General features: G+C 41.6%; 1 protein-coding gene across 2 annotated transcripts in view; it reads left to right on the forward strand.

The window, feature by feature from the left end:
• zfr2 (zinc finger RNA binding protein 2) overlaps positions 1–24,324 on the forward strand; it is a 61,913-nt gene that overhangs the window by 14,916 nt on the left and 22,673 nt on the right. For both annotated transcript variants that reach the window (XM_084308680.1, XM_084308681.1), the window contains exons 5-9: positions 636–943; positions 2,273–2,461; positions 7,175–7,436; positions 8,883–9,031; positions 11,232–11,351. In XM_084308680.1, the coding sequence (XP_084164806.1) occupies positions 636–943; positions 2,273–2,461; positions 7,175–7,436; positions 8,883–9,031; positions 11,232–11,351 (1,028 nt within the window). The remainder of the gene's footprint in view (positions 1–635; positions 944–2,272; positions 2,462–7,174; positions 7,437–8,882; positions 9,032–11,231; positions 11,352–24,324) is intronic.

The raw sequence follows: 24,324 nt of genomic DNA on the forward strand, positions 1-24,324 counted from the left end.
GCCCCCGCTTCTCTCTCATCAGCCCCATCTCACTTAAAATATATAAAGTACTAATGGACCACAGGAAAAAGGGTACATGTTGTACGTTGTTATAGCCATAAGTAATATATTGACGAAACTGTACAATGTGTATGTATTACAAATAAGTACATATTACACATAGTGTTTTTATTATTATTATTTTACTTTGAACGTTTTCAGAAAATGTTTGAGCTCTCCTGCTGGGAGACAAACTCAGGGCACTTGCATGGGAGGCAAGTGGTTTTACCTCAAGACTACTGAGACAGACCTTTCCAATAGCCTTGCCTAACCCTAACCACATTGTTAACTTAAACGAACCATAACCTCAACCTTAACTTTCTATCTTAACCGTTAAGTGTTAAAACTAACCATCATCATAGTATTTCTGTGCTTGTATCGGGGTGGGTGGCTTAGTCTAGTGGCGAGAGCACTCGCCCGTGACCTCAATCATTGTTGGTTCCACTCCCGGTCGCGGTATTTGTTTTGCCAATACGAAACGTAAATAATTGACTTATGGCTATAACGTAATATACATTTATGTACCTTTTTTCCTGTGGTTGAGTACTTTATTTACGTTTTCTGATGAGACCGTATTGCTCTCATCTAATCCTCAGGCCTCAACTACTCCAGCTATGACAGCGGCTATAGCCTCTCCACCTCCACCCCTTCCTACTACCAGCCGGCCCAGCAGCCTCTCTCTCAGCCCCAGCAGCCCATTCAGCCCCCCATCCAGCCGCCACCCAAGCAGCTGACCAGCTCCTCCTGGAGCAACGCCGGCAGCAACATGGTGACGGCGCCAGCTGGCAACACCTATAAGAAACCCATGTTTCACCAGAGCAAGCTGCAGAAGCCCAAAGGGCCTCCCAAGCAGCCACAGCTACACTATTGTGACATCTGCAAAATCAGCTGTGCCGGCCCTCAGGTAGGATTCTATAGTGAAAGGCATTCGATATTCCAGGAATTTTAAAGGGGCACTTCACCAAAAAAAAACAAGGCTGCTTTATTTTGCACATACCGGTAATCTCACACACGGGGCACGCTATGCGTTTTTCCTAGACAAATCGCAGCATGCTATCCTGGCATGAAGTTAACCAGGGATTGGGGAGGAGGGGTTTGGTTTGGACTTCTCATTTTGCGCCGAAGTCAAAGAACATGTTGCAGGAATTGTCAACACTAGAAGAAGAAAAAATTCTAACATTCTAGGCGTTTGGTCAGGGTGTTGTGGGGAGTCCCAGACGCCACATCGCTGTTCTTTGATTACGTCACACTACAAGGTGTTTATAATCAGCACCATGCTGGAAATGTCTCGGCCCACAACAAAATTGTGTCAAAATCTGGCTGGGATTGAATCCAGCTGTCAGCGGTACCTCCGGCTTGGTCAGTCGTCCCTACTAACACAATTGGCAATGTTAGCGGGTGGGAAGCCGGTCGGGTATGTGTCCTGGTCGCGTCTATTCTTATCCTAACGGATTTATGCTTCCGCGTTCGCGTTTTGCGCTCTGATTGGCCACTGACGTTTCTGGTCGCGCCAATCGTGTGACGGCAAGTTCTTTCGCCGGTTAAGCTTAGGCACTCTTTCGAAGATGGTTAAGGTTAGAGTTTGTCTTAGAGCAGGTAGATAGAACGCCAGCCCTGATTCCAAACTCACGCGATTGGGCGCACATGTCACATGACCAGAAACGTCAGTGGCCAATCAGATCGCACCAGAAACGTCAGTGGCCAATCAGATTCGCAACACGCGAACGCGGAAGCATAAATCCGTTAGGATAAGAATAGACGCGTCCTTGTCGTTGTAAACTGCGACTCCTACTGGTCGGTCGGGGCGCCTGCTCAGCAGGGAGGGTATCTGGGGGAAATAGCGTGAACCTCTGCACGCGTTACGCTCCCCCGGTGAGAGTCCTCGCTGTTGGGTGAAAAGAAGCGGCTGGCGACTCTACCTGTATCGGAGGAGGCATGTGGTAGTTCTACACCCTCCCCAGGCCGACAGTGGGGCAATGCGCGCAACGACCAGGAAGGGAATTGGCATAACGACTAAAATTGGGATGGGTGAAAAATACAGAAAGCCCAAAAATAAATAGAAAAATGTAAATTAAAATCTGGCTGAATTCATGTCGTCCGATCCTGGCATAAAATGTACATTTGTCAGTCCAGTGTTTATTATGCCTGCCTTTACATTCATATAGCGCCATGTAATTCACCTCCCGTTGCTGATTCTTAACTCATCAACTGCTTTTTACACCAACCGCCTCAGACGTATCGGGAGCACCTAGAGGGTCAGAAGCACAAGAAGAAGGAGGCGGCCCTGAAGTCCGGTGGCCAAGCGGGGCCCGGCAACGGGCCCAGGGGAGTCCAGACACAACTGCGCTGTGAGCTGTGTGACGTCTCCTGCACGGGGGTCGACGCCTACGCTGCCCATATCCGCGGAGCCAAACACCAGAAGGTGAGCACTAGGGATGAGTTAGAATTTTCAAATGTTTGAATAATCGTGCCAGTTAGGGCTGGGCGATATGACCAAAAACGTTATCGCGATAAAATTATAAAATTATTTTCATATAATTCGATATCGATAATTATCGTCGATATAATGTCCGTCAAGTTTAATTAACTTCTTATGCTGCTGCGAATGTCTCAAGTCGAGTTGATGTCGTCATCAGTCTGCGCACGTTAGCCGACAAGCGGAGTATCTCATGACAATAAATATGACACTAAAATACTCTCTTCCGCCACAATATATTGAAACGACGTCCACTGTATATCCCACACTACCATAAAAGTGGCCTCAGAATTCAAAACACACACATACTCGGCACGTAAATATATAAAACAGTGCCGTGCAAGCTAGTTATCCTAGCCAGCCTGTTGGTTCTAAGCGATGTATTCCATGACAATGTGCTAAATATGACACTAAAATACTCTCTTCCGCCACAATATATTGAAACGGCGTCCACTGTATATCCCACACTACCATACACGTGGCCTCAGAATTCAAAACACACACATACTCGGCACGTAAATATATAAAACAATGCCGTGCAAGCTAATTAGCCTAGCAAGCCTACCTCCTTCCGGGTCTCGGCCATCTCCTTCACTGATTGGTTGTTAGCTGTTGTGCGTAAGCACGTCATCACGTAACGCTGGTTGTTGTTAGTGAGTGTGTTGAGCCGAGGCTGAACGGAGCCAAGCTTGGAAAATCGATATATCGAAACTTTGCGACCACGTTTCATGTTTATTTCGAGGAAATAATTTATCGCGATAGTTATCGTTATCGTTTTATCGCCCAGCCCTATGCCAGTCTCCACATTCGATTTTCATGTCTGAGTCAAAAAATATCTTTTTTCTTTTTTCTTAATTATTTATTTAATTGATCTAAAAGATGCACATGCTACTGTTTCTGTTTGTTTATTAAAACCGGTTGATAGGCCAATGCAATTATAGGCTACGATGGTGAATGGTATCATTTTGCTTTATTGTCGGTCAGCTGAGCCGTTCAACGTTCTGAAGGATTATCTGAAGTGCCTATTTATGTGCAATACCCTTTGATTTTAATGATCCATTCTATTAAAAAGAATAATTGAATTTAACTGAAACTGAATTTTCGAATATTCTGTCTTAACACTTTGATCGCCAGGCTTAAATTCAGAATAAACCATCCCACGCCAGCTCTATTTGTCTATGGGGATGTTTACCTTCTTTGCAGGGCTATAACTTTTTAAATTGTATTGCTAAATTGACATTACTATGGCCCATTCAACGTCCTATATCTATTGTTCAGGGTGTAGCAACGTTATACTTTTTCATTCACATTCATACTAAAATACGGTCAAGTATAAGTATGTTTTTATCGTTTTCTGCAGCTTTCTCCAGAACTTGATTTATAGCCCTAAATGCATTATATTGATGATCAAATACAGTTTGGTAGGAATCTGTGCGAGATAAAAAATTTCAACTGTACATGCTTCTAGGAGTTACTACGTATGATCTGATGTTGACCGGATGGGGGGGGGGGTCGTTTATAATTCCGTGGGCAACGTTATATCATTCATCTAGTGTGGGTGATATGATCATTAGAGCAGTTGGTATCGAAGACGTTAACAAATAACGCTGAAACTCACCGTAGCTTCCTCGTAGCGTTGGGAGATGAGCGTGGAACAGACATTTTTCTATTATGGGATGTCAAAATATCCGATCCATTTCCAGGTTGTATAATAGTATATACGTCCAAATCATGTTGTTTATCGAGTTATTGGTAACGGATCACTATCCGTTGTGATCAGCTCGAGTCCTGGGACTATTAGCGAGTGATCGGACCGAATTGAAATGAGCACCAGCTTCCACTTCCTGTTTCTGCCCTGGGCGATCCGCCGATTGGCCACCAGATGGCGCTCTTGAACCGTTGTAGAGTTGAGAGGGGCTCAACAGTACATCTCATGTCTCCGGGGGAGAAATATGATTTCGATCACAGATTTTTGAAATATTGATATTAAAGACGCTGTCCAGCGTCTTCGGCAGAATGAGCATGGCGGGGAAAGACGTGTTTCAGCGTTTCCGGCGATTAAAGTGTTAATGAACATCAAGTACAAAATACAAAATGTAAACATGCAGGGTTGTAGCAAGAGCTAATTTACACACATGCACGCACAGTACAAATATACATTTATTTTTGAAAAAAGAAAAAATTATCTTTTACTTGAAATATTTTCACTGTGCTCCTAAATATTTTTGGGTGCTCCTAAATTTCTTTGTGTGCTCCTAACTTTTTTCATTTAGGAGCACCTGTGCCCCTAGTGAAAAAGGTTAGCGTAGAGCCCTGATCAGCCCCAAGCCATTGCAGTTCAGACACGGACGATACTGCCACCTGGTGATAGTCGATCAGAATGCAGTTCTAATCTGTGGGGATGGTCGAAAATGATGCAGATCGCTCTGGGCAAGTCTGTAGAGCGGGGATCAAAGTAAAAAGATCAAACGATCCAAAAACGACTATGTTTTTTGGCACAGATGTATCGCGTAATTTCAACGTGGAATTAAGGAATATCAAAATAAAAGCACACGTTGTTGAACTTGATCATGCATATTTATTAGAACATTTAATTACAGCACTATGTTATCAATACACATTTATAAAACGAGGCATATTTAGCCAAAATATGTTGCCAGAACATTTAAAAAAAAACATTGATTTTTTTTTTAACTTGCCAATGCCCGACTGTCACCTACCCACGACCCCACTTTTGGTTGCAACCTGTAGTTTGAGAACCGCTGCTCTAGAGATTGGAGGCGAGAAAGTTAAGACTTTAGTTAAGACTAAAGAAAGTTAGACTAGCTCCTGGTAAGCTAGTATGACATGTTTGGTATGAATGGATTCCGTGCAATTTCCTGATTCATATATCACTGGCCTCGCATTAGCTTTAAAACTGGGCCTGGTACGCCCTTTATAAGACGGTGATGATGATCCACTGACTAAGCATTAGGTTTCAGTACGGCCAAATTAACCAAGATCAGGAATGAGGAGGAGTTATAATTCTAATATTAAAGGGGCCCTATTATGCTTTTTGGGTTTTCCCCTTTCCTTTAGTGTGTTTATGTAGCTGGAGGTACATGTAAAACGTCTGCAGAGTTACAAAGTCCAAAGTCTACTTCAAAGGGAGTTATTCTCTAAGACAGGAAACACTGCTCCTGAATTGCTTGAAAGGCCTCGTTTGTAGTTCAGCCTTTTCCTGAAAAAAGGACTGCAAGGACTAACCCACTTTGCCTTTTCTTCCGTTACATGTCTGTTATATGTCTACGTCACCATGTAACACAATGCATTTGTTTAGTCCCTGACTTCGGTGTCTCCGATTTTCAAGATGGCAGCTTGCTTGTAAACTTTATCTTTTTCCACCTAAATGGTTCACAAAAATGTGTTTCTGACAACAATTTAGGAGAAATACGATATGCAATTGCTGGATCTTCATTCATATATGACTTGCAACGTCTAGCTTGACAGTTTGATCAGAACTTCGTGAGCCAGACAACCCTCGGGACGTCGCATGTCACAACACATTTACAGCCGTCTGTCGGCGTCACACGCGTGTTATTGTCTCTCAACCAACACATCGGATGAAAGCTAAAATGGCCACCGTTTGATTGACACACCGCTTGACCTATTACGTGCTTCCAATCTCGGGTTATAAGAACAGCCAACGAGCGTTGGTTTCGAAAAAGTGACCACCTCCGATTTCTCAATGACCGGACAAATCACCACTGACGCTTAAAATGATTGAGTGTTTGTGTAGCCAAACCAATGAACCAATGAACGTTTTCTGAGACCGAGATGCGGTAAAAGCTTACCGTACGCAAGAGAATGAACGTGCGCCTCTCTCTCCGGAGTGCAAGTTGCACTGATCTATTTTTGTCGCTCCTCTGGGGGTTGAGGGTTTGTTTGTGTATGTGTAGGGTGGGGGTGGTGTATGTGACAAGACATTAGAGGGGGAAGGAGAGAGGACTGATGTAGTGTTGACTCCTCTCACTCCTTTTTGGAAAAACGCCTAAACATACCATTACATAAAGATGTGTAAAACACTCACTTTTTGTAATATTGTTATCGACTTTGAACATGTTCTAGGTAGGACTTCAGGCTATGACCCTAGCAGTGTTTTCAGCTAATAACTATAGAGTAGATGGATCTGCAGGCATCAGTTTGAAAAATAATTGACACATTTTATTTCAGTGTGTTCAAACCTCTGTAACTCTATGACAATAGCGCTCATATTATTATGCTGTGGAAGAACATTCCGAGTGTTTCCTTTCAAAAGAGGCCAGACTTGTGCATTTGCTACAAATGGTTCCAGAATAGTGTCCAATTTACTTTCAGTATGCAATCGACAGGTGTTTTATGCTAAATTTGTAGGACTGTTATTAAGAGGTTAAAGGGGAATTCCAGTATTTTCAAATCTGGAATTTTCCATCTTGTGGGGTCAAAATAAAAAATACAAATTCTACTGACAGGCTCATACCATATTGGACCCAGTATAAGATTATGAATACCTTTCTGAAGACCAAATCTTGTTTTTATCAAGAAAACCACACGGAACACAATTGCAAGCTTTAAGATGGCAGCAGAGTGAACCGTCTTTGATTGTGTCTCCCGCTGTCTCTCTTTGTCAACCTTACAAAGGTGGTGAAGCTTCACACTAAGCTGGGCAAACCCATACCTTCAACTGAGCCAGTCTTGGTGAACTCTGCTCCAGTTTATACAACTACAACAGCTGGGAAGCCTGCTGCCACCACCACCACCTCAACCTCCACCTCTGCCTCTACTGCTGCAGTCGCTGTGCCAATACCTTCCCCTGCAGCACCCAAAAAAGTGGTTGGAAACACTATTACCAAGATAACAGCGCCAGTCAAGAAGACTGTTCCTCCCAAAATATCCATCCTTGGTAAGTCATTCTCCCTATGATTACCAATCCTTCACCGTCAGCCATATCGATCATGTAGTTTTCGATAAATGCGCAGACTGATGCACATTTATTTTGGTGATGACATTGCACATGCACTTAATTTTGCAAGTTGCCATCGCTCATGTTTTTTCCCCCTTGCTTATTTTCCAGACATATAGGTGGTTGCCTCCTCGTCATAGTTATGTTGCGCCCTCTATCTGTTAATTGAAATATGCTTTAAAAATACACCATTCTACTGACGGCTATAATGTAATAAGAGACGGACAACATTGTAACATATCATTGTTTGATAGTAGATGGAGTTAAAATGATGCATTTATATAGTGCTTTTATCCAATGCGCTTTAAAATGTTAGTTCCTCACATTCACACACCAACGGCGGAAGCAACCATGCAAGGTGCCAACCTGCTCACCGGGAGCAGTTACGGGTAAAGTGTCTTGCTCAAGGACACATCGACACGCTGTGCGGGAATCAAACCGAGAACCTTCTGACTACCAGACAGCTGCTCTACCTCCTGAGCCACTGTTGCCCCGTAATGTCATGTGTCAGAGTAAATCCTTAACGATCAATCAATCGATCTTCGATTAATTGTTAACATCCCTATCTCTGACCATATGTTTGACCAAAAGGCTGGCTTGCTATACAGACATCTCATTGTACTCAAGTCACTAACCTTTTATTCACATCAAATATGTGCGGTATCACTGTTGGCTGTAGCCTTAATTCATTGTTGCGAGTTGAATTGCGATATGGGATGCGTAACGTTAGCTCCCATCATCATCACTGACAGGGTTCACTCTGTAAAACCGCAATGAGTATGAAACCTTTATACGTTCCTTGTAAAACGGGCACAAATATGGATTTACTTATTACATTGTAGCTGTCAGTATGACTACCTCTGTCTGGAAAATATGAATAAATGGCACATAATATTTGTCTTTGGCAAGTGGCCATGGTATAAGCAGAATAAACAACTTGTAGGTGTGTGTTAAACTGTTTGAAAGCACTCACTCCACTGCATGTCAGGTTCTTTGCCTCCACGTTGTGCCTTAAAACCGTTTAACGCACATTACACCTACTCGTTGATAATCCCTTATATGGCCCCAGCAACTAATAACTATAGAGTAGATAGATCTGCAGGCATCTGTTTGCAAAATAATTCAGACGAAAATGAATTTAAAAAAATTTCAGTGTGTTCAAACCTCTGTAACTCTATTGCAATAACACTGTCTGTGATTCATTTCAAAAGAGGCCAGACTCTGCTACAAATGGTTCCAGAATAGTGTCCAATTTACTTTCAGTATGCAATCGACAGGCATTTTATGCCAAATTTGCAGGACTGTTGAGAGGTTAACCTGTGTTGAAGCTCATGTAGCAAGAGTATAATTCTACATCATGAAAGAGACATTTTGTCTGCCACACAGCCAACAAGCCAGCCAGTGCTCCAGCAGCCAAGACGGAGGAGGCCAAGCAGCCGCCAGTGCAGAAGATGGACCCTCTGAGTGACGATGAGGATGACAGCGCTGGGGCCCAGGGGGATGTCCAGCCTGTGGGACATGACTATGTGGAGGAGGTAGGACCACATCTATTTAACCCTTTCACTGCCACACTACCAAACGGTTAACCCTTTCACTGCGACAATACATAAGGTTAACCCTTTCACTACCACACGTCAAATGGTTAACCCTTTCACAACCACACTGCAGAAGGTTATCCCTTTCACTACCACACTACAGACTGTTAACCTTCTGTAGTGTGGTAGTGAAAGGGTTAAACTCTTCCGGCCGTGCGGTCCGAGGGCGGACCGCAAATTACATCACGTCATAAATCAACCTCTCCAGACTGTCTGACAAAAGTATAGTTTTTGTCAAACTTATTCAAGTATAAACATCATAACCATGTCACAACAGCAGTTATAATGTATATTATCATCAATACGTTAGTTTACTAATAGGTTCAAGTGTTATTAGTGCAATTTTAGAATTCATTTCTGTGCTGTTTTGATCGCGAAAGTCGTGTTGGAATTTTTCCTAACGACACTTCCCAAAGGCCTCTATGGGGCTTCAAGCTAATTGCTTCTGTATGAATCTTTTTAATATATCTTATTACTCGGGATAATAAACCACAAAACTTAACGTTATTGACATATATTGGAGCACAGTTAGTTTCTCTTCCCTATTTTGTAGCATGTAGCAACAATCAGATTTGAAATTAGTTTCAAAATGGCGGCACTCTGGCCAGAATAATAAACCTACTGTACATACAGTAGATTTCATTATCTGTTTTTATGCATGCCTGGTGATACTAAATCCAAATTGAACTCGGGCATTTGAAAGATAAGCTTTGGCACAATCCATAAATGTGCGAATTGGCTATAATAAGGTAATTTATAAGCCTGCTATTCTATATTATTCTATAATAATATTTCAAATTGCATTGGTCCGGATGTGTCTATATTAATCCCAGCCCAAGAGTGCTTCGCGTTTCTCTGATTGGCCACGACACCCATGTGACCGCGGCGCGTGGCAGAGCGGAAATAGGCTGCTGCTCCGGCGAAAGAAAGACAGGCATTCTATTGCCATGCTCTGCGACAAACTCTAACCTTAACCAACTCCGAAAGAATGCCTAAACTTAACCCTAACCTTAACCAACTCCGAAAGAATGCCTAAACTTAACCCTAACCATAACCAACTCCGAAAGAATGCCTAAACTTAACCGGCGAAAGTAAGACAGGCATTCTATTGCCATGCTCTAAGACAAACTCTAACCTTAACCAACTCCGAAAGAATGCCTAAACTTAACCGGCGAAAGAATGCCTAAACTTAACCGGCGAAAGAAAGACAGACGCTAGTTACGTTTATATAGAGAGGTGATAAATTAATTAAACGTAAAAAAATAAAAATAAAAGAAATTGAAGTGATTCGAACTTACCAACGCACCACAGGCTCCACAGCAAGCTGAGGAACGAGTTGAGCTAACCGTCGATGTTAAAACAGGGGGGATTACGGCTGCATAATGCCGCGGCAACCTATGCGCCTCTGCCGCGGGGCGTGCTAGGCGTTGTCGCGGCCAATCAGGGAAAACGCGGAAGCACTCTTGGGCTGGGATTAAATAATAGGCGGTCCGGATGGGAGAATTCAGTACTGTATCTACAAAACCTTCTGTTTAATCATCTTCCCTTTATTCATTTCCTTAGATTTTTTTGTACACGTGATCTCAAGAAGGTACTGAACGAGATCAGTGGCAGTTTTCCATGTGTGGTCATTTTTAGCATGGTCAAAGATGCAAAGAAAAATCATAATTCATATTCTCCTTTGTTTCATCACAGTTTAAGCAAGCCTAGTAATAGACACAATATTTCTGACACTGGGAATACATTCACTGAGGCCCATAGATGTCCCTAGATACCAAGAACATGCAAATGGACCTTGTAGAAGTGGAGCAATATTCCATTTACTTAGGTATGTATTTTTAGGCAGATTTTAAGAAAATAGGGCTAGGGCTTAACAGGTTAAGGTTGTCCTCTTTTCTCAATCATGAATAACCGATGGATAAGAAATAGTCATAAACAAGTAGATCAAGTTTTGTGTAGTTATCCTATATAGGTTTAAGAGGGGAGGTCGCTTATAAGCCCTTGGGTTTTTTGACCTTTCCTGCACATTTTAACTGTTCTTCTTTTTACTTATTTTATCCCAGAATGTATGTTTAAGTGTGAATAACAATAAACAAACAAAAGTGTTGTGTGTTTGCCTTACATCTCTTTACTTTTCCAGGTCCGTAATGATGATGGCAAGGTGATTCGCTTCCACTGTAAACTCTGCGAATGCAGCTTCAATGACCCCAATGCTAAAGACATGCATCTGAAGGGAAGAAGGCACAGACTGCAATACAAGGTAATTAAAACATGTTTTTCTGATGATCGGTGAAACCTGAAATATCCTTGTTTGTTCATTATGATCAGAAATCATTCAACTGCAATTTAGACATGAAGGGGTGTTTGCAATCCATGCTTCTTATTTTCAACATAAAGTATTTAAGTGTCTTAATCATTTGATCATATCACTGGTTCAAACAGGCTCCACTCACAAGGGCTTCAAATGATCAGTGTGTTGTAATATTGTATATAATATATACCGTAATTTTCGGACTATAAGCCGCGCCTTTTCCCCCCATTTTTCGACCCTGCGGCTTATATAACGGTGCGGCTTATATGTGACTCGACGTGACCAAACCCGAAAATGTAAAAATCGAAATATTGCTTTTTTGACTGCATTGAAATGTTATTTATCTGTTCCCTTATTTGCTAAACTTAATACAACTTGTAAATGAGTTAATTCTTGTTATTTGTCCAACAGTATTGTGTCCCAATGCTGGTGGGAAGACTGTAATTAAACATTAAAACACCTGCGGCTTATAGTCCAGTGCGGCTTATATATGTATACATACATCATTCAATTTAGCTGCTGCGGCTTATATTCAGGTGCCGCTTATAGTGCGAAATTTACGGGTGACTAAACATCCCGATTTGTGCGGGATTCCCGCAATTTAGCCCTCTGTCCCGCATGCCGCAACAGAAGAAAAATGTCCCGCATTTCAATAAGTATCCCGCATTTCAATAAACAATTTAAAATATATCCATCAGGGCGGCTGATTGGCGCAGTGGGCAAGGCCCTCGCCTCTAACGCAGGAGACGCTGGGTTCGAGCCCAGCTCTCGGCGTTGCTACCGGCTGGCCGGTCATTCATACTAACACAATTGGCAAGTGTTAGAGGGTGGGAAAGCCGGTGGGTGGGGATTTGACGTTGTGGACAGCGACTCCTACAGGTCGGTTTGGTGACGCCGGTGCGACGGAAGCAGGAACTATCTGGAGCAGCGTGAGCCTCCCACGCGTTACTCCTCGCCACAGAGTTCGAGCTGCTGCGGTGAAAAGATGCAACAGGCTGCCTCCTCGTGTACCGGAGGGGATACGTGATGCAAGGCTTCTGTCCTCACTACAACCGACCTGTGGGAGGCATAGTCTAGCAACGTTCAAGACAGGGGAGGGGAGAATTGGATATGCGAAATTGGGATGGGAGAAAAATAGAAAAAATGGGGAGAAAAAGTGGATAAAAAAATATATCCATCATTATTGTTTTTGTCCTCATTAATCCCCAACCATGCACTAATGCACCGCAAGTACTGTACGTTACATAGCCTAGTCTAACCAGCGCGAGCGCATATACTATACATAGCACCTGGCACGAGCTGTTTATGTTATGAATAGGCCTACCAGTGTCATTCTATTTCATCGCATCTGATGCGTCTAATCACGGGACAACCAAACTCTTCCCACTCGCCGTGCGCTATTGGAGTCCCGAGCTGGGACTACAATGAAATGGCAGACGCAATCCACAGCCAGATTACGAGCAGGCTTCGTCAAAATGGTCTGGGCTTAGACCGCATATCTGCATATGCGATGGATAATGGTAGTGTTAACTATGGAAACAAATCTGTGTACAAAAAGCTTCACGACGACCACGACAGCATTGTGAAGGCAAACTGTCTTGCCCACATCATTCACAACTGCGCGCATCATGCAGGCGACAGGCTGAATGTTGACATTGAGGTAACTGAAGAGTGAAATTCAAGTCTAAGCGAATTGTCTACTCTAACACGTCAATATTTTTATAAATATACTCTTGGTCAGAAGGATCTACTTGAAGCTGCACATTCCAGTAATAATATAGATTCCTTAAGCACTAACTACCTGTACGTGCACTATGGTGCTCTCCATGGTGCTGAAACCTTTGGGAAACCTAGTGTTACAGCCATTGCTTAGCCTACTATATAATTATGTAGTCTTCTATATAATTATGAGTATAATAAGCAATTAAGATGCAACAATATTGTGTTTTTAATACATTAAATGCTTATATTTTAATCAAAATTATGAATACATTATGTAAACATGATTCTTGCATACGTATTCATTACTGTCCCGCAATTTCAACAAATGTCCCGCAAAATCGACATGCTGTCCTGCATTTGGATCATACAGATTTGGTCACCCTAATAATATATAATACTCATACCCTGTTTGAAATTCCTGAATTTCCCCAAGGGGATCAATAAAGGAATATCTTGTATCTTAAAGCCTGTTCTCATGTGAGACATTGAAATTATTTTCATTTATGACCACAAGATGGCAGCCCTTGCCCTGTTAGACAAACATGTGATGGCACACTGTGTCTCTATGAATGAATGAATGAATGCATTTTTTCCCCTGTCATGTCCCACGACCCATCCCTTACGGGATTATAAGACACCAAAAACAACAATTGAACATAATCACTTCCCAAGGTTTCTAAGCTACACCATGCACACCATCGGAGGCCAAAATACATCACATTATATGTTATTTTCGTGCGTTTATCCCAAGCTTTCTCTAAATATTCAGCAAGTGTATATTGAAGTTTTACTTCAATAGGCAGGTGAACTCGGTGGTGAAGGGGTGCTTTTTCCAGCTCTGGTCCATAGTCAAGATCAAGGCCATTCTCTCCCCCTCAGACCTGGAAAGAGTAATTCACGCTTTCATATTCTCACGCTTAGACTACTGTAACTCCCTGTACCTTGGGCTAAATAAATCCACCATAGCCCGTCTACAACTCTCCCAAAACGCTGCCGCTAGACTGCTCACAGGTACCCGGAAGAGAGCTCACATCACCCCTGTACTTGCCTCCCTCCACTGGCTCCCGGTGCGCTTTAGAATAGACTTCAAGGTCCTTTTATTGGTTTATAAAGCCCTAAATGGTAAGGCCCCTGCTTACCTAGCAGACCTCCTCACCCCCTATACCAACGCCAGGGCCCTCAGATCGGCTGATAAGGGTCTCCCGTAGGTCTAATTTTTTTTTTAACAAATGTTTTTTTATTTCCCCCTTTTTTTACATAAAACCAGACACACAATACATAAACAGTACGAATCCACAATAAATCACAGGACTATGATTGACACAATAATAACAATGACAGTCCAGTACTTAAATCAAAATAAATTTATATTAAAATATTTACCCATAATAAATACAATACAATACCTATGCTCTTGCTCGCTCTCCACCCCCCCCCCCCCCCCCCCCTCAGGACCCCTCCTTGGACAATCCATCCATTACTCCGCTTAACACCAGGAATTACAAATTCATATGCTAACCTTCATCCTCTCCACCACCTCTAACCAGATTGCTATGCTGGCTTCATTGACACCTAAAATTCTTGCGGTAGATATCTCTAGATAAATTACATCGAGATGGGTAAGAACACATACCTTCCGGCACATTTTATCCGGTTGAATCCAACGTGATGCTATCAGCTTTTTAGCAGCCGTAAGGCCGGACAAAATTAGTCTCTCTACCTGTATAGAGGCTGCTAACTGAGAAACATCATTCAACAACAATACAGAAGGCAGTACAGGTATGGTCAGAAATAACAATTATGATAATTGCGTGGTTACTTCCTCCCAGAATATCTTAACCGGAGGGCATTCCCAATATATATGCATAAATGTACCAATATCACCGTTTAAACATAAGGAGCATCGAGAGTCTTGTTTAAGCCCCATTAGGTACAAACGTCTAGGAGTTAAGTAAGTCCTATGAATAAAATTAAGATTAATCTGTTGATGATCCGGATTGCGTGATGAAAGCCGTACGTTTGCCCAAACTTCATCCCAATCAAAATCTACTTCCAAGTTTGGTATATCCTTCCTCCAGACTAAGTCTAGAGGAAGGACCTCGTATGAGGACGTAAGTAAGTGACGATAAAAATCAGAGACGAAGCCTCTCGATGTCTCCTTTCCATAAAATAATTTGTGATATCTGTGGTGTTCAAGTGGCTCCTTTAATGGAACTCCATAAGCCCTTAAAGCTGCTCTTAATTGTAGATAGAAATAAAAAGTGGATTTGGTGAGGTTAAATTTGTTAGATATATCTTTAAAGCTGCAAAAACCCCGGTCGTTGGAAACATCCCCCAATGTATGTATGCCCTTCTTTTCCCATTTGGTAAATCTGATAGGTTGTTGTGCAATAAGGAGTGAATTGTTATTAAATAGGGGGGAATGACTATGCCATTTATGTTGGTTAGTAAATTTTTTCTGTGTGTCACGCCATATCCGAATCACATGTAATAAGAGGGCCAAATTTCAAGTTGCATTGCTTAACACTTTAATCGCCAAGGACGCCTTAACACGTCATTCGCCGCCATGCTAATTCTGCCAATGACGCCGTAACATTGAGATCAATATTTCAAAAATCTGTGATCGCAATCATATTTCTCCCGCGGAGACTTGAGATCTACTGTTGATCCCCTCTCAACTCTCCAACGGTTCAAGAGCGCCATCTGGTGGCCGATCGGCGGATCGCCCAAACCGGAAACGGAAACTGGTGCTCATCCAAATTCGGTCCGACCACTCGCTATAGGTCCCGGGACTCGAGCTCGACACAATGGATAGCGATCCGTTACCAATAACTCGATAAACAACATCATTTGGACGTATATACTATTATACAACCTGGAGATGGATTGCATATTTCAACATCCCATAATAGGAATCTGTTTGCTCCACGCTCATCGCCCAACGGCCCGAGGAGACTGGGGTACGTTTTTTTTATTTTTTTTACCGTGTTCGATACAAACTGCTCTAATGATCATATCACCGACACTACATTAATCATCTAACGTTGGCCATGGAATTATAAACGACCCCCCCCCATCCGGTCAACATCAGATGATAAGTAGTAACTTCTAGAAGCACGTCCATTTGAAATTTTTTATTTGGCGCCGATCGCTATCAAACTGTATTTGATCATCAATATAATGCATTTAGGGCTATAAATCACGTTCTGCAGAATGCTGCAGAAAACGATAAAAACATTTATACTTTAGACCGTATTTTAGTATGAATATGTGAATGAAAAAGTATAACGTTCCTACATCCTGAACGATAGATAATTGACGTTGAATGGGCCATAGTAATGTCAATTTAGCAATACAATTTAAAAAGTTATAGCCCTGCAAAGAAGGGGAACTTCTCCATAGAAAAAAAGAGCTGGCAGAGGATGGTATAAGGATGTACATAAGCGTGGCAGAGAAAGTGTTAATTGATAAGTTGGTGTATACTAGGGATGCACCGAAATTTCGGTGGCCGAAAATTTTCGGCCAAAAATTGCCTTTTGGCTTTTGGCCGAAAGTTTTTTCACCGAAACAGAAACAACCTGTAACCTAACGCGTGTTGTTGTGATGATGTCGCGCTGTCGGGAGTCGCGCTGTTTCTATGTAAACTCTGCGCGCAACGCGTCCAATAAATGCGTCTTTAACATGCTTTTATATCCTTATTTACTATATGCCCGTCGCGGTTAATCACTGAGTGATCTAATATGCATATTATTCAGAGCGAGAGGGGGGGGGATTGTGTTTCTCACATTGACGCTGTCTGTCTGTCGCGCGTCTACTGTGCCGAGTCAAGCGAGCACATTCAGCTGGGGACTAGAAAGGTGCGCTCAGTAGATCACAGATGTCCGCTGCGCAGCCAGAGAAAAGATGGAATTAATGTACTGTATGCATTCAGAAGTGCTGAATAAATGTTTTATGGACCCATAATAGTGATTATTTATTATTTAAGTTAAGTTTTGCCATAATCATATATTTTTCCATAATCATAATGTTCCACAACATTGGTAAAAAAAAATTCTATTCTATGAATCATTTTCGGCTTTCGGTTTTCGGCCAACTGTTTTCTATTTTCGGTATCGGTTTCGGCCAAGAATTTCCCATTCGGTGCATCCCTAGTGTATACTATATCCTGCAGTCTATGTGGTGCCACTATGTTCTCCTCTAATGGTCTCCAGGATACAGATGCTTGAGAATCAATCCAGGTGATCAGTGGTCTTAAAGAGAACGCTTTAAAATAGTAGCTGAAATCTGGGAATGCTAAACCCCCGTCGGCTTTATTTCTCTGTGCAGTGGATCTTTTTATTCATGGAGTTTTATTGTTCCAAATAAATGTATATGCGGCGGATTGTAATTTTTGCCAGTAACCAACAGGGGGGGCGGGGGTAACGGCAACATTGAACTGAAAAAGTTGATTATAGGCTAAACATCCATCTTAACTATTGATGCTCGGGCCTGTACTGAGTTTTTTAGTTTTGACCACCTGTCAAAGTCGTTTGTGATCCTATCTAGGAATCCGGTATAATTATACTTCACCGTTTGGCAAATTGTGGGAAATATCTCAACTCCAAGACATCTAAAATGTTCTACCATTGGTATATTTACTGGGAGTGAGGTAGTCTTCGCAATCACATTAAGTGGAAGGAAGGCCGATTTTGACCAGTTTATCTTAAATCCCGATAGATTGCCAAAATCATCTATTGCCTTGAGAAGATGAGGTAGTGAGGTGGTAGGGTTTTGCATGAACATTATGCATATAAACTGATATGATGCTGTGTGCCCTTAATTGAGATCGGCTCTATGGATTGGGACTGTCTTATATACTGTGCCAGAGGTTCTAGAGATAGAGCAAACAGTCTGGGACTAAGAAGACAACCCTGTCTGGACGAGCGCGACACAGGGAAGTTTGGGGAGGTGAATTTCCCTGTTATAATCATGGCAGACGGATCTGTGTATAGTACTTTGATCATATTAATAAATCCATCACCTAACCCCATCCTTCCAAGTACTGCCCATAAATAAGACTATTCCAACCTATCAAAGGCCTTCATCGCATCCAAGGATAATACAGCTACAGGAGGTACAACTTCTTTGCTGGCGTGTATCACATGCAGTAACCGTCTAATATTATCCTTGATCAGGCGGCCTCTTATGAAGCCTGTCTGATCAGGATGAACTAAAGATGTCATATGCTTTTGAAGTCTGATGGCTAGTACCTTAGCGTACAGCTTAATATCGGTTCCGAGTAGGCTTAAGGGTCTATAACTACCACAGTCGGTGGGGTCTTTGTCTTTTTTTAAGGAGGACAGTTATAAGCGCCATATTAACATCCCTGGAAAAGTTCCCCTCTTTGATTGAGTATAAAATCATGTCAAGTAATAGGGGTCCATCCCATCCAGGGGCCTTACCACTTTGCAATTCAGATATAGCCTCCCTAAGTTCCTCTAGTGTAATAGGTGCATCTAACTGTTTAGCGTCTTCCTCTGAAATTTTAGGTAGGTTAATTTAATCAAGAAATGAATCCAGTTTATTATGATCGAATACCACTTCTGACTTGTATAGGTTAGAGTAAAACACACTAAACATCTTGTTGATTTTCTTGGGGTCAGTAACAAGTCCCTGTTGATCCTTAACCCCCTGAGGTCTAGAGTTTCTAGCTCCACCTTCTCAGAATATTCTCTTTTTTTGTGTTACATAATGTACAATTACAGATTCATACCTTCAAAATAAGCCATCAATTGTCAAATTTGAGACGATAGTTTTCAATCAATGTCCTATCAAACATTCTGGTACAGTCATTACCAATTTGCAGCAGGAGGCTCTGAAGAGAATTCAGTGAATTCAGCTAATGATACGGGAACTACACTCCTTCCCAGAATGCAATGTGATGTCAATGTTAATTTCAATGACTAATTCACACCATGAAACAAAGGCCCAGCAGGGAACAATTACGGCTGAATGGGGGTATAGTGTGACTGATCAATACAGGCAACACACACTTTGATTTGATGCCATGCATATACACACACTAGATAGACAGAGGTTTAGATATTTAGATAGATATATAATAGAAAGAGAGAGAAAGAAAGAAAGAAAGAAAGAAAGAAAGAAAGAAAGAAAGAAAGAAAGAAAGAAAGATACAGAGAGAGAGACATTTATAATAATAATAATTATTATTATTAAATAGAATCATTTTCTATAGGCTTGCCGTGGTAGTCAGTGATACTGGTGTATACACACACTAGATAGACAGAGGTTTAGACATTTAGATATAGATATATAATAGTATAGTAATAGAGAGAGAGAGAGAGAAAGAAAGAGATACAGAGATATATACAGAGAGAGACATTTATAATAATTATATTATTAATTAGTTTTTTACACACACACACATGTACTGATTTCTTTTGATTTCTCTGTTTGAGAGAGAGAGTGTGTGTGTGTGTGTGTGTGCAGGGGAGTAGCTGGGGGGGGGGGGGGGTTAGGATGATTCCAAGGGCCCAGCAAATGCCCCAAATTTTTTTATAGATTGGGGGGCCCACAAATTGATTCTTTCATGGGGCCCAGAATCTCCAGCTACGCCCCTGTGAGCGCACCTTTCTACTCTAGAGCTGTCATCACCGTGATGCGCGCTTGAATGAACTGCGAGATAACTCATAACTCGTACACACACGCACTCTGTCTGCCATACAGTAGTTTATGTTGTTTTAGCGCGACGTGGGTATATACACGGGCGAGGATGAAAGCATGTTAGACTACTTTTAATACATAAATTAACGTTCCGTCGGGTCCCGTGTATTCTCGATAATAATAATAATAATGCAGGACCTCTTAACACTTTGGTTGCCTAAGGTTAAATTAATGATATACCATAGATTGCCAGCGCTATTTGTCTATGGAGAAAGTCCCCTTCTTTGCAGGGCTATAACTTTTTAAATTCTATTGCTACATTGCCATTATTAGGGCCCATTCAAAGTCCTATATGTATTGTTCATTGTGTAGCAACGTTAAACTTTTTCATTCACATATTCATAGTAAAGTATGGTCTAATGTATAAGTATGTTTTCATCTCTTTCTGCAGCTTTCTCCAGAACGTGATATATAGCCCCAAATGCATTATATTGATGATGAAATACAGTTTGATGGCAATCAGCGCGATATAAAAAATTCCAACTAGACGTACTTCTAGAAGTTACTACACGTCATCTGATGTTGACCGGATGGGCGAGGGGGCGTTTATAATTCCGTGGGCAGCGTTATACCAATCATCTAATGTGGGTCAAATGTTGATAATATCAGTTATTATCGAAGACGGTAACGTTACACGCTGAAACTCACCCCAGTCTCCGCGCGCCGTTGGGCGATCATCGTCGAGTAGAAATTTTATCATTATGGGATATATTATTACCCGGTCCATCTCCAGCTTGTATAATGGTATATACGTCCAAATCATGTTGTTTATCGAGTTATTGGCAATCGATCGCTATGTAGAGTGACGAGCTAGAGTCACGGGACATGTACCGAGTGGCCGGAAGCAATACGGACGTCTAGCAAAACCTCTAGTGCGCTTCCTGTTAAGCGCTTGCGCCGATCGGCCACCAGATGGCGCTCCTGAACCGCCAGAGAGCTCAGTGGGTCCTGCTGGTGGATCTCAGGCCAGCGGAGGGACATTATGAATCCGATCGCAGATTTTTGAAATATTGATATAAAGACGACGTACAGCGTCCCCCGGCAACTTTAGCATGGCCAGCAAAGACGTCTAAAGACGGCTCCCGGCACCCAAAGTGTTAAGATTATATTATCAACGACAGACAGTGAGAAACACAACCCCCCCTCTCTCGCGTTGAAGAATATGCATATTAGATCACTCAGTGATTAACACCTATGCGCTGTTTGTGTGTGCGCGCCCCATGTATGTGCGCTTGGTGACGCGGGATGTAGTTCTTATCGCAAATGGAGATTATTACAAGCATACCATCTAGCAAGAATTAAACGTATTTACAAGTCGTATTAGGTTTAGCAAGTTGGGGGACCTATACCTTACATGTCAAAGCACTAGAAATGGCAATTTTTCTATTTTTATCGATTTCTGAAAAGATGTCCTTTTTGAGCATTTAAGAGGGATTCTAATTTCTTTTGTTGTCCGCCGACGGGTTCAAAGCTCCAGCGTGACTCCTAAGGGTTGTTAATAGCGGGTATATCAGCAAATTGTGCATTGGATCGTATCTTCATAGCTAGTAGGTGACTCGGTTTAGAGCCATGAAAGTAATAATGTTGTCTTGTACTGCGTATTTGGAATTCAGATTGTTGTCTTAAAATGGAATTAATCTCTTTTTTTAACACTTTGATTTGAGACTCCAATTGACATGAGTAGTTGCGTTGTAAGGAGGAGAATAACGACGAGTGTAGCATTTCCAGTTCTACCAATTTGTATTGACGTTTCTTGCGGAGGTTGGAGGCAAAGACAGTAGTGTTTTCCTTAATAAAACCCTTTACCGATCTCCATAACATTCTGGGGTCTTGTACCGAACCCGTATTACTCTTTAGGAAATCATTTAGTTTAATGTTGAATTGTAAATTGAATTCAGTGTTTTTCAACAGTGTCGGGTTAAAACGCCATCTTCGTGCTCGGGAGGTCATTCTACTAAAAGAGCCCTTTAGGAGTAAATAGCTGTGATCTGATAGTGCACTGGTTACCAATTCCACGTCAAAGCTATCAAATAGTCTAGGGGAAGCAAAAACATAATCTATTCTAGAAAATGTCTTGTGTCTTCCTGAGAAAAAAAGAGTACTCTCGGGCCGTTGGATTGAGTAGTCTCCACAGATCATTTACACCTGTATCCTTTGCCCAAGCCTGTAATGCATTAGTGGCCTGTTTCTGATCATTGGAAGTGGTGGTATTAGATTTATCAATCAAGGGATCCCAGATGGCATTAAAATCTGCACCAGTTATAAATGAATACTCAGGTAGAGCCAACATTGTTCTAGTGAGAGTAGCGTAGAAGTTAGCATCGTAAAGATTAGGGGCGTAAGCCGCTACCAAAGCGATTTTCCTGTTACTGTATTCAATCTTAGCAATGGTTACTCGTCCGTCTGCATCAGACCATACGTCCAGCAATTTAGTATTCAACCCTCGTTTCACAACTATAGCTACACCACGAGATCTAGTTCCAAAAGATGAGTAGCTTATGTTTTTATATATTTTATCCGCCAGCTTACCATTGTCAGCCAATATAAGGTGCGTTTCGCTTAAAAGAGCCACATCAACCTGTTTGTTTTTCATCAATGTAAGCACGCTTTTGCGTTTATGTTGCATGTTTAGACCCCCAGTATTCCAAATCAATATATTCAAACTAGCCATAATCTAACCATGTTGCAGTACTTCTGTGTGTAACTCTCAATTCTACCATTAGTAGAATGTCAACAGTGGCTTGGCCACTCTCCCGTTAAATAAAAAGGAAATATGAAAATAAAATAAGAATTAAAAAATATGCCTCAAATATCATATTATATTAGAGAAACCTCAAAGAGTAGAGAACATTTACTTAAATCTTAAACCTAGATGAATAAAGTGGAGAAGTAGTGGAGCTCTTGCAGTATAATAAAAAGAGGGTTATAAATACGTCTATGCAGTTTGTCCCCCAGGCAGGGGTGGGCGATGTTCCACTGTGAAGACTGTTGTTCTTCCGGAGTGATCTAAGCCGTGTGTATAGTCACAAAGTGTTGTTTAAGTTCCAGAGCATTCAGTATGCCAAACAGCATTATTAATGTTCCAGCATATTCCAATTTTACACCGAACATTGAAAAAGATCCAGAATATTCCAATATGTCAACAGGGCCCCGCAATGACTTGCATAAAACTCATAAATCTAGCGGGCCCAGTAATAGCGAACCATTAACACTATGACGACCGGCGCCCCGCAGCGATTTAGGCCACAGAGGACAGAGGATTGTAAACAACCCGATGTACTTTCTAAGAGCTTTATATATAATTTATAGTATTGCTATCTGTCCATTCTCATTGTCACTTGAGTGCATAAACCGTGCCTTCATAATGGCTTAAAGAAAATAAAAATCCATCGGTTGGTTGTCATTTTATAGCGTCGTGAATATAAGGTATATCGCGCTTTTCGTCTAGGCTTTTCTGCAGGAGGCTGCAAAAAAGGCTAAACGTTGGCGCCGTTATATCAAACGCCATTTCTGCTGTATATATACGAATGAAATAAAACAAACTGCGTAGCATCCGGACTATTACAGAGCATCTATGGATGAAATGGGGGCGGCGGGGAACGCCGATTACTATTATTGATTAGCAATACAGTGTGCATTCAATATAGCATTTTCACTGATCGATCACGCTACGTTATAAAACGATGTCCAATCCAGCTGTAATTTGGGGTAATATTATCCTACCGTCAGGTAGGGCTGGGCGATATGGCCTAAATATGATATCACGATATTTTCTGACCTTTCAGCGATACACGATACGCATCACGATGTTTTTCTTTTTTTCCCCAAACAATTCATTATGAGGCTTACCAAGACAGTATTTGAGTTTGCTAGCTAACATTAAAGACAAAATAAAATACCCATGCATTTAGCATTTTTATATTATATATTAGATTTAGATTATTGGATTATTAGATTATATATTGCATATATTTAGCAATGAGATATTATATGATTTAGATATGAAATATGATGAATTGAAAATGGGGGACCCTGATGTAAACAAGACGAAAGTCTTTCTCTGGGGGTCTGCATCCTCCAGTCCACTGTTGACTGTTGTTGTATTGAGCTGTACTGTATTGTACCCATGCTGCAATCTGTTAATAACGTTTTCATTCAGACGGCAAACAGAATCATTTTGATTGACAGTCGCGTCTGCCAATTATGTCACACCTCTTGCACCCGCCCTGCTGTTCTTAGCACCAATCGGCAAGCGCGTATTCATTTTTTACTTCCGCCATTGGAGAGCTCAATGACAACAACAATGGCAGCGGTAGCTCGCCGCGGCCGACGTTTAGCTTTTAGCTCCGCAGAATGATTAAACGACTGGAGGCATAATGATTTTACTGCAACGGATGTTATAATAAAAGCCTTTCCATACATCTGTCTGATTGAAAACTTTATTAACAGACCGCAGAATGGGCACAACGGAGTCAGC

This window comes from Notolepis coatsorum (assembly GCF_963971535.1).
Source record: "Notolepis coatsorum genome assembly, chromosome: 2".
In the NCBI taxonomy this organism is placed as follows: domain Eukaryota; kingdom Metazoa; phylum Chordata; class Actinopteri; order Aulopiformes; family Paralepididae; genus Notolepis; species Notolepis coatsorum.